The 11404-nt window shown below is 47.3% G+C and overlaps 1 protein-coding gene across 1 annotated transcript; it reads left to right on the forward strand.

Moving 5' to 3' along the window:
- Positions 1–356: 356 nt before the first annotated feature.
- On the forward strand, positions 357–6823 carry LOC136449561 (protein NRT1/ PTR FAMILY 5.2-like). Its single transcript, XM_066449618.1, has 3 exons — positions 357–636; positions 718–935; positions 5004–6823. The coding sequence occupies exons 1-3, from the start codon at positions 453–455 to the stop codon at positions 6453–6455; spliced, it is 1854 nt and encodes a 617-aa protein (XP_066305715.1). The 5' UTR covers positions 357–452; the 3' UTR covers positions 6456–6823.
- Positions 6824–11404: the final 4581 nt, after the last annotated feature.

Here is an 11404-nt window from a genome sequence, read left to right on the forward strand (position 1 = left end):
GCGCCGAGCAACGATGACGTCGGCGCCGAGCTAAGGATCCAGATTTTAAAATCTTAACTCTAGGGACGTATTTGTGAATTTTTTTTTAAAAGGGCTAAAAAATAAAAAAAATTGGCATTTATTGCTGGTGTTATCTTCAACTTCCCCCGTGAGTTCTTCACCATTCAACTTGGACCGACACTCCCCCATCACCTCACTGACGGTACCGCACCGCGAGTCCGCGACTGTAGAAGCTGCAGGCCGCGCCGGTGCCCCGTGAAACTTGTCTAGATCCCCAGACCGACTAGTAAACGTGGTGGGGACGCCTGGGCAAGCGACATGCAGCGTTTTGGCCTTTGGCGTCTATAAATGCAGCAGGTCCCCCGGGACCGGCCGGGAGCGAGCATCGAGGCCGGGGACAGCGGGTGAGAGAGTGACCCAGCAGCGAAGCTACTACTAGCTGCCTGCCGCCGATGGGTGCCGGAGCCAGGGACGAGGAGGCTGCTGCCGGCGGCCATGGGACGACTGGGAGCTTGGCCATGGAGAAGCCGCAGCAGGGCGGCGCGGAGTACGCGCAGGACGGGTCGGTGGACCTGCGCGGCAACCCCGTGCTCCGCTCCAAGCGCGGCGGCTGGACCGCCTGCTCCTTCATTGTCGGTACGTGTTTCCTGCTGCCGTGCGGTGCCTAGCTAGCTCCTTCATCGTCGGTACGGACCGTGAATGATGTGCTCCCTGCAGTGTACGAGCTGTTCGAGCGGATGGCCTACTACGGGATCGCGTCCAACCTCATCATCTACCTGACGGACAAGCTCCACCAGGGCACCGTGGAGGCCTCCAACAACGTCACCAACTGGTCAGGCACCGTCTTCATCACGCCGCTCTTCGGCGCCTACGTCGCCGACGCCTACCTCGGCCGCTACTGGACCTTCGTCCTCGGCTCCGCCATCTACTTCCTGGTACGTGTCGTCGTTGTCCCCTAGCTGCAAGCCTATAAACTCATCCTCTCTAGCTCATCAGCTGTTGCCTGGGATGCATGTCGTCCTTGGTTGCCTTACCAAAAACCTTGCGCTCATCGATCGAGCAAATTGGATGGGCATACCATGTGCTGAAACTGAAAGAAACTTTTTTTTTGGTGCCGAAACTGAAAGAAACTAACAGAGGGCGCGTTTAATTTGGAGTCCTTGCCATGGCTTGGTCCGCCACGTTTGGTTGTCTTGCTTGTTAGTTTTTTTTTCTCTCATCTTAAGTACAGTCGTAGAATTTGTTTGGATACAGACATACACTATCACACACATGCACACCTCACATATATGGTATACGAACAAACCTATAACTATACCTAGATAACGAACGCAGCTGAAAGGTACTTAAAGATCAACAGACTCCGAGCGGACACGTCATTTGACTATTGTGGCACATCTACGCGCAACTAAAATTATTTAAAAAACTACTGTTCTTAAGTGAGACACCTGCGTTGAAGTCAGGCTTCGAACACGGGCGGGCAGCGTGCTCACCTGCACCGCTCGCCAACCGAGCCAGAGCTTGCTAGTTGCTACCTCGTTTTCCGCCGCGCTTTCCAGGATTCCTCTCGCTAGCAAGAATGAGCCGTTGTTTAGTTCCATCCCAACTTCCAAAAAGTTACTACAGTACCTGTCACATCAAATGTTTGCGGCTCGTGCATGGAGCATTAAATGTAAACAAAAAGAAAAACTAATTGCACAGTTTGGTGGGAAATTGCGAGACGAACGTTTTAAGCCTAATTAGTCCATGTTTGAACACTATTTACCAAATAAAAACGAACGTGCTACAATAGCCTCAAAATCTAAATTCATGGAACTAAACGAGGGCTGAGCCAAAAACGCTCTATCCCATGCTGGCAAGCCTCATCTTGCCGAGCGAGCGAGCTTGACCGACACACGTACCAAAAGCGTCCTTGGTCACGTTCGCTTGGGCTTATAAATCGTATTTTTTTAAGTTAATAATTTTTCTCTTATAATAAATTAATCAACAGTACTTTCAGTTATACTTTGGCTTCGTTCGCGTGTCCTTAAACTTGACTTAATCCATTTATTTTTTTTCATCTGAAACGGTATTTTCCTCTCATAAATTCTTCAAAATTTCTTCCAAACCATCTAAATTCTTCCATAATCATACCATCCGAACAGGCCCTTATCAGACAAGCGAACATACCACTGATCGACTGAATAGAAGAGCAGAGCAGAATGGCTCCACCACGGGATACCACGGTCACTGCACGCGTGCCTTGCCTGCTCATAGGTACAGGGTCGGCCTCAACAAACTAAGGTCTGCTTTAGTTTTAAAAAAATTTCACCCTAAATTATCACATCGAATCTTACGGCATATGCATGGAGTATTAAATATAGACGAAAAAAACTAATTGCATGGTTTGGTTGGAAATCACGAGACGAATGTTTTAAGACTAATTAGTCCATGATTAGCCATAAGTGCTACAGTTAGCTTAATAAATTCGTCTCGTAGTTTCCAAGCGAGCTGTGTAATTAGTTTTTTTATTAGTATTCGAAAACCCCTTCCGACATCCCCGAAACATTCAATGTGATATCCAAAAATTTTCATTTCGCGAATTAAACACAGCCTAAAATGGAACTGTGAGACTGTTTTTTTTCAGAAAAAATGTTAAAAGATACTCCCTCCGTCCGCTTGTTCAGGTTCAAAGCTAGGATTATGTTTTTTTTTAGGGATGGAGTAGAACAAGAAGACAGTACATCATAGGCGCTTAAGACAATAGGAAGAGCTGCGGTCTGCGGTCGTATGATTGCAAGCAGGCGGATTCTCCTTTTGCCCTTTATATTATAATAAGTCCCCAAAATGGAATTATGGATAGAAAATGTTGCTAAGAGAAGGGACGCCATCTGTGAAATTGATAAATAAATAGTAGCAGCATCGTCATCGTCGGTGAGGTGAGGCCATCGTACTCGTACTCATCTAGGCTGGTGACTGGCTTGCACTGTATCGAACGGCCGGCCGGCTCCTAGTAGTAGTAGTAGGATAGGAACAATACGCACGACGTCGTAGCGCCGTATACACCATGCTATCCTCTTCCTGTGACTTGGTTGGATGCCATAGATTCAGGCAACCAGGCACCTCCATCAGCATCCAGGTCCGAACCTAATCGATGAGGCTTGAACCGACGTATGCAGCTGTTCGTTTGTGGCCTGTCGTAAACGATCGTAAATTTTCAGTCGGAACAAGTATTTTTCTCTCATACAAACTAGCCAGCAGTACTTCTTCACGAACCAGCAACAATATGAACCAGCCAACCGAACAGGCTGATGGTCGTCACTCGTCAAGTCGCAATTCGTAAACCGGACTCGTATTCCAAGCAACTATCCGTGGATCCTTCTTGACTCGTTGCATGATTGCAAATCGCATGCATGGACCGATCGACCTAGCGTGCGTGTGACTAGACTTTCACAGGTGATAGCTAGCTAGCCACACATCCATTTCATGATAAGCTCAGCGATTAACGCATCACACTGTAGTCTCTGATTCCACAGTGATTAGCACTGTACATGGAAGGGTTTAAGACAGAGCAAGCAAGCTGACTAGTGTAATGTAAGCAGGACATTTCTTATGGGCGTTGTTGCGTCGTCCTGCTTTAGACTTGGCTTCGCTTTGCTTGGACGCTGGCCAGACTAATTAAACCGGTGTCAGTACGACAGTGCAAGTGCAACTGCAACTGCAACCGTCGTGCGGTACTCGTGTAGTGCAAGCGTGAATTGTTCAGATGTTCATGTCGCCACAGTCAATGCACGAGCGACCATGGGCGGGCCGGGCTCCTCCCGTACGCACGTGGCGTCAGCGTCTTGCTTTCTGAATCTGTCGTAGTCGCAGCCAGCATTGTCAGTCATTCGGAATTTTTGGAGTCTGTACCAAGATCTCGCCGGACGTATCAGTACAGTGCGCGGGGGCACCATCACAAAAAGAAGAAAAGAAAGTGCGTCTTGTAGCCTACTGGAGTTGGAGAGCTGAGGGAGGTTACAGATAGCTATCAGCTTAAGTCCAACCTAGATTCCCTTTGGGTTGAACCATTGGGTGCCATGCTAAGACCAACGCCTCCAACCCGACTGTCCAAGCATAAAATGTGCTCAAGCAAAAGCTAGGGGATCATAGATATACTGTACGGTCCGAACACTATAGCTTTGGATAGTATCAATGCCTTCTTCGCTGCGCCGTTGTCGCCCTCCAAACAAGAGGCCCTTCAGGCGCTCTTCGCTCCAGACTTCGATCTGGTTGCCACGGAGCTAAACCTCACTGGCTTCGAGCACGACGCTCTTTAGCCGCTGAGCTCAGGGCCTACTGGGTTTGGTCCCTACTGCTTGATCCTTCTCTTGGTCGCTAAGTATTTTCTTTTGTAAATCACAACTGTGTGATCTCTGTTAGTGTTTGGCTTGGTAATTACAAATTATCGTCCCAAGCTTTATTTTGTAAAACTCTACTTCTGCTTAATGAATATCGTGCCAATGGCTCGTTCGAGGAAAAAAATGAATTCATGAGAAGGACTGCCTTTCTCTGAAATCTTGTTAGGAGTAGGATTGTGTGGCCCAAGCTGAGCTTTTTCATAAACCTATCTGATTCAAAATATAGCAGCCTATTCGGTTGGCTGGTTCGTATCGTTGCTGATTCGTAAAGAAGTACTGCTGGCTGGTTTGTGTGAGAGAAAAATACTGTTCCGGCTAAAAATTTACGATCGTTTACGATAAGCTACAGCCAAACGAACAGGTTGTAGGTCGTTTGGAACAATTACACCTCCACTCCTTAGTTTTTATAAAATATTTTTATGGCGACTCTGTAACTATATTTTTCCCAATAGTTTAGCAACCTCATGAGTCATGCCGTCCTTACCAGAATCTGACAATTCCACATAGTAGTACTTTAATAAGCAAACTACATAGCGTCAATTTCATCTTCCAATTTTTTATTCTAAACATATTTTGACCTGAAATGTTAAGCTAAAGTGGTGGAACAATTACAATGTAATGCAGGGGATGGTGTTGCTGGTGCTGTCCGTCTCCCTGCCGGCGCTGAAACCGCCGCCGTGCAACGCCGCCGGCGTGTGCCCGAAGGCGTCGGCGCTGCAGCTCGGGGTCTACTTCGGCGGGCTCTACATCATAGCCTTCGGCAACGGGGGCACCAAGCCCAACATCTCCACCATCGGGGCGGACCAGTTCGACGACTTCGACCCGCGGGAGAAGATGCACAAGCTCTCCTTCTTCAACTGGTGGATGTTCACCATCTTCCTGGGCATCCTCTTCTCCTCCACCGTCCTCGTCTACCTGCAGGACAACGTCAGCTGGTCCATCGGCTACGGCATCCCCACGCTGGGCCTCATGGTCTCCATCTCCATCTTCCTCGCCGGCACCAGGCTGTACCGCCACAAGGTGCCGCAGGGCAGCGCGTTCACGAGCATGGGCAGGGTCATCGCCGCCGCACTCTGGAAATGGAGCGTCCCCGTCCCGGCCGACGCCAAGGAGCTGCACGAGCTGGACCTCGAGGAGTACACGAGGAAGCGCAGGTTCAGGATGGACTCCACCAACGCCATGAGGTTCCTCAACAAGGCCGCCGTGCCCGTGAACGACAACAAGGACGGCGGTTCGCTGGACACGACGTGGAGCCTGTGCACGGTGACCCAGGTGGAGGAGACGAAGCAGATCCTGAAGCTGATGCCCCTCCTGGTGACGATGTTCATGCCGTGCACGCTGATCGCGCAGACCAACACCCTGTTCGTGAAGCAGGGCACGACGATGGACCGGCACATGGGCCCGCACTTCGAGATCCCGCCGGCGAGCCTGGCCGCGTTCGTGACGCTGACCATGCTCGTGTCCATCGTGGTGTACGACCGGGTGTTCGTGAAGGCCGTCCGGCGATACACCGGGAACCCGCGCGGGATCACGCTCCTGCAGCGGATGGGCACGGGCATGCTGCTGCAGGTGGTGACCATGGCGGTGGCGTCGGTGATCGAGAGCCGGAGGCTGGCGTACGCCCGGAGCCACGGCCTGGACGTGACAGGGGGCCAGCTGGGGCTCACCATCTTCGTGCTGCTGCCGCAGTTCGTGCTGATGGGCCTCGCCGACGCGTTCCTGGTGGTGGGCAAGCTCGAGTTCTTCTACGACCAGGCGCCGGAGGGCATGAAGAGCCTGGGCACCGCCATGTCCCTCACGGCGTACGGCATCGGCAACATCCTCAGCAGCTTCCTGCTGTCCACGGTGACGCGCATCACGCGGGAGCGCGGCAACGCCTGGGTCAAAAACAACCTCAATGCCTCCAACCTCGACTACTACTACGCCTTCCTCACCGTGCTCGGCGGCGTCAACTTCGTCGCCTTCCTCGCGCTCAGCACCAGGTACAGGTACAAGGCACAGTCCAGTGACACCATCGACATTGTCATCGGCCTGGAGACCGAGAAAGCCAAGCTTCAGGCAGAGCCACTGGGTTGACGACACTCTGTGCTGCCTGCGCTGTGAAGGCGAAGAAGATCAGCCATGCATGTCGATGTGTTTTGTGTATCGCGCTGCTAAGCAGTAGAAACCACTTTGCAGCTCCAATATCAACTCCCTTGTAAAAAGTACAGGATTTACACCCATAAGTAGTGTTTGTGTGACGGCATCGGATCGGCCAGAAGCCCTGACGAAGCCCGCCTCATCACAGGAAGAAATGAGGACAAAGAACACCAAAAAATCGTCTCATCAACAAGACAGTAGATTTCTTGCAGAAAGGAGTGAGATATGCAGTAAATGGTCACTGATGTACCACTAGTGAACACACAGGGCAAAACAAATACAGGTGTTTCTTATAAGATTTTTAATTCTTCGATTCACACAAAAACTAGAGATCGATCCGTGGCATTTCTGAAATACGACAATTTTCTAAAATCCCCCAATATACCGATACCATGTCTATATTAATTTTTTTATAATGCATAATAAATGACTTAATATGTCATAGAACAAGGCAAAAATATTATAAATATAGTCTGTCATGATACATAGTAAACAGTTAAAATTCAACTAACCAATAAGCCACAAGAGTGAACACATTAACTCAAGTTCAACATTACCCCAAGACTAAATATGAATGCTCAACATAAGCTAAATATGGGATTTGTTTCATCCAAACTATCTCTATGTTTAAGAAGTTTCTCCGTGTTCACATATCATAACCTCAAATTCAAGCTTGTCCAATGTGATTAGTGGCAACTTGAAGTATCGTCGGGAATTTAAACTTTTATTTTTTTTAGTTATATATTTTTTTATATAATTCCCGATACGCGGAAGTATCATGGCTGATCGGCGTATTGAGAAGTTATCAGATACGGGTACGAATGTACGATACCATTCTTGATGTATCGGTTTACATGGATGGACATGAACTGGTCGCTTTGTGACGTGATGGTGTCGTCATACATCGATACCTCATCGATCAATGCAGCTCACAAAAGTTCGTCAGCGTTTCGAATCCTCCAAAGTCTTCTCATCAGTAGTTATCTACGGCGAGGCACGGATAGGAACTACCAGTAGCAGTAGTATTGCAAACAGATCAGTGAGCTGAGGATAATCACAGGCTCTGCAGGTAGCTCCAGTCGTCCGCAGAGACTTTCAGTGAGGCTTGAGAGTGAGAGGCAAGTGCGTCGTTGGACTGAAGAAAATACTGACAAGAGTGCATCGACAGGACCGTCGATGTTACCGGCACAAGCACCCAAAGTCGCCGAAAAATCGACTGATTCTGAGCGCCAAGAAAATTCGGTGCTCACAGTAGAGATGCACTTCATCCATGGCACCACCCATGAGTCCATGACAGTGAAGCAAACGATGGTATCCCTGTCCGCGATCCATGGTTGAAAGCTACGGCTTCCGAAAGCTCATACAGAAGACAGCAAGCGAAAAGAAAGTATCCATGAGAACCAAACAAAAAGTCCATACAAGGACAATGGCGCGTGCGATGAGTACAGCTGCAACGAGCTACCATTGCTGAGCCCAGCAGCTCATAGAGAAAAAACTCCTCGTTGTCAGTATACTGGAAGCATTACATGCACGACAAATTGAAGAACACCGTGATGATCGCCGCACTACATTTTCAGTCAGCACGGTTAGATTCCTCACTCCTTAGAATAGGAAGCGTGTTAGTCATTCCGTCGAGGCTGTCGACAGTCTGAGTACCAGTGTTTCCTTGATAGCCCGTTCGTCTGATCATGTTTGGCTTATAAGCCATGGCTTATCAGCCAACGAACAATATTTTTTTCTCACACTAAATAAGTCAACAGTATTTTCAGTCATGACTTATCAGTCAAACAAGCTCAAACGATCAGGGTGGGAATATGCTTGTTTAAATTCAGTGGCTAAAGTTTAAGGGTGTTATATCGGGTGTCACATGGGAGTGTTCAGATAGTAATAATAAAATAAATTACACAAGTTCTCGGTAATCCACGAGATAAATTTATTAAGCCTAATTAATCTATCATTAGCGCGTGTGTTACTGTAGCACCACATTGTCAAATCATGAGCTAATTAGGTTTAAAAAATTCATCTCGTAAATTAGTCGCAATCTGTGTAATTAGTTATTTTTAGTCTATATTTAATATTTTATGCATGTGTCAAATATCCGATGTGATAGGGACACGAGGGAGAAACAAATAAGGAGTGAGAATGAAGCGAGCTGACTGACTTGGACTCTAGGAGTGTGATGGCTGGCGAGTGGCGACTTCTGCTAGGGTACGAAGCCGAAGCTTGTGGGCCTTGCTCAGTGCATTCGTTCAGTTCATCCATTCACATTATTGAATCATTGGGTTTGCTTGATCTGGATAAGCACTGCAATGCTGACTACTGACCATTGGCCACTGAAGACTTCTACTCCTTTGATTGATCAACTTTTGATGGATCATTTACTTTCAGCTCTGTAACTAGTGGAAGCGGCAGAAGAGAAGAGCAATTAGTCCTGTACTGTACTAGCGTATGTGTCAAGAGCTCAGTGAAAAGGGATAAGTGGCATGTTCGCTGGTTGGTTTTTGAGCTGATAAACTTCGGTTGATGTTGGTTTGTTGTGAGAAAAAAATACTATTGGCTGACTGATAAGCCCTGGTTGAAACCAACAAGTGAACAGACTGAAGAATCACTTGTCTTTGCCTCAAGGAAAAAAATTCATTTTGCCTCCCTCAACTATCGTGAAAATATGTTTTTCCTCCCTCAACTCTAAAACCAGAAATAGTTCATCTCTCATCTTTCAAAACCGTTCGGTTGACCTCCATGGCTGTTTTCAATGATGGTTTTTCTTTTTTTTTCTTTTATGTTTATTTCGGCCGAATCTTTAAAACATTATAGTAAATCATAGAAAAATCATAATATAAAAAATCCAATTGGGTTGCACTCAACATGAATAGATCTACAAAGTGAACATATGATATATTATGTTTTAGCACAAAGTTTTTGCTATAACTTGATATCTATATTTTTCTGTAATTAATTCATAGCTACGGTTTCTCTGGTCTAATTGTGATGAAATTTTTATGGTCAGCTAATCATTACATTCTTGAGACGTAGTAAAAATTCATGCTCATTGGATCACGTATGATTGAGTTATAGATTTATTTAGCTTTATGTTTATTAAATAGTTTTTAAATGAAATTAAATCTGTAACTTAGTCATACATAATCCAATGAGCATGATTTTTTTTGTTGGACTCCACATGAGTAGATCTATACAGTAAATATATAATATGGTATGTTTTAGTATAAAGTTTTTGCTATAGGTTTAGATGTAAGTTTTCCTATAATTAATTCATAGCTGCAGTTTATGTTGTCCAATTATGGTGAAAATTTTGCGTTGGTCTAATCATTGAATGCTTGAGATGTAGCAAAAAAATTATACTCATTGGATCATGTATGACCGAGTTATAGTTTTATCTACGTAAAACTATATAAATCAATAGATAAATCTATAAGTCAGTCATATATGATCCAATGAGCATGAATTTTTTTCTACAGCTCAAGCATGTAATGATTAATCCACCATAAAATTTTCACCACGATTGGAATAGAGAAACACAACTATGAATTAATTACAAGAAAACATAGATCTAAAGTTATAACAAAAACTTTGTGCTAAAGCATAATATATCATATGTTCACTGTGTAGATCAACTCGTGTGGAGTCCAACCTAATTATATTTTCATTTTATAATTTTTTTGTGATTTATTATGATGTTTCAAAAATTCTGACGAAATAAATATAAAAGAAAAAAAAGGAAAAACAGTCGTGGAGTCAAGTGACCGGTTTTGAAAGATGAGTGAGGAACTATTTCTGGTTTAGAGTTGAGGAAAGAAAAGCTGGCTTTCCTACCTCAACGGTGGAGCTACCGGGTGGTTCCCTTCCCATGGCCCGCGAACCAACCTGTCGTTTCCATGCAAGCCATTGAGGAGTCACCTGTAAAAGCTAGAATCTGGCCACTTCCGAAGACAATTAGCCCAATTGTCTTTTGGAGCCCATTAGCCCAAACAAATCAAACGGGAGAACTGGGCTGCAGCCACACGAGCCTGGGTGTTGGTTGGACCGCGCTTACTGTCCTCGGACGGGAATTCCACTCGGACGAGCCTACTGGTCTACGGGCCCGTGTCGAACCGAACAGGCCACTTGTTTTCGGCGGGATATCCTGCGCATAAAGCCCATCCACAGGTCCATCCGTCCCAACTACCAAGAATAACTGTTGCTTAAAAAAATAAGAACTACCAAGAATAACCGGCAAATTCAGGTCCAGCTGTCATGTTTACCTGGAACGGCGGCGCGGCAAGCGGGCACGGCCATATGCCAGCCGCCCGCCTCCCCATCCTGGCGTCCCCCGGCCTCTCCCTGAGGCCGAAAGCCAGGAGCTCATCCACCTCGTCGAGCACAACGGTCTCCTCCTTGAGGTCGAAGATGGCCTGGAGCAGCGAGACGTAGAGGATCACGTTGAGAGGGTACCCGTCGACCCAGTGGCAGGCCTCGCCCGGGGGCCCGGTGCCAGGAGCGGAGCGCCAGGCGAGGGCGAGCACGGCGTCGCAGAGGGCGCGCATGGTGTCCGAGGCCTTGCTGGTGTCGATGGCGCGCGCGTCGGCGGCCTGCGCGATCTCCCGGAACCGGAGCACGGGGGCGTTGAGGCGGTCCAGCGGGAGGGACGGGTGGTGGATGAGGCCCGCCTCCAGGAGCTTGAGTTGCCGGCGATGCCATTGGTGGTGCTCGCCGCTGTCGGCGAAGTCGGCCAGCTTCAGCTGCCGGAGGAGCTCGAGCGGTAGGATGATCGTGTCCGCCTTCTTCCCCACCTGCAACGTTAATCTGTCATCAATTCTTAACCTTTTAAACGTGCATGAATGCAGACGCGACGCGCGCATCAATGGAGGTGCCTGAATTCCACCATGCAT

This window comes from Miscanthus floridulus, chromosome 1, assembly GCF_019320115.1.
Source record: "Miscanthus floridulus cultivar M001 chromosome 1, ASM1932011v1, whole genome shotgun sequence".
Taxonomy (NCBI): domain Eukaryota; kingdom Viridiplantae; phylum Streptophyta; class Magnoliopsida; order Poales; family Poaceae; genus Miscanthus; species Miscanthus floridulus.

What these genes read in the sequence shown, in the direction of transcription:
- LOC136449561 (XM_066449618.1), top strand. Translation starts at nt 453, where the DNA reads ATGGGTGCCGGAGCCAGGGACGAGGAGGCTGCTGCCGGCGGCCATGGG. An exon ending in CGCCTGCTCCTTCATTGTCG is followed by an intron (nt 637 to 717) that starts GTACGTGTTTCC and finishes TGCTCCCTGCAG; the next exon opens with TGTACGAGCTGTTCGAGCGG. An exon ending in GCTCCGCCATCTACTTCCTG is followed by an intron (nt 936 to 5,003) that starts GTACGTGTCGTC and finishes AATGTAATGCAG; the next exon opens with GGGATGGTGTTGCTGGTGCT.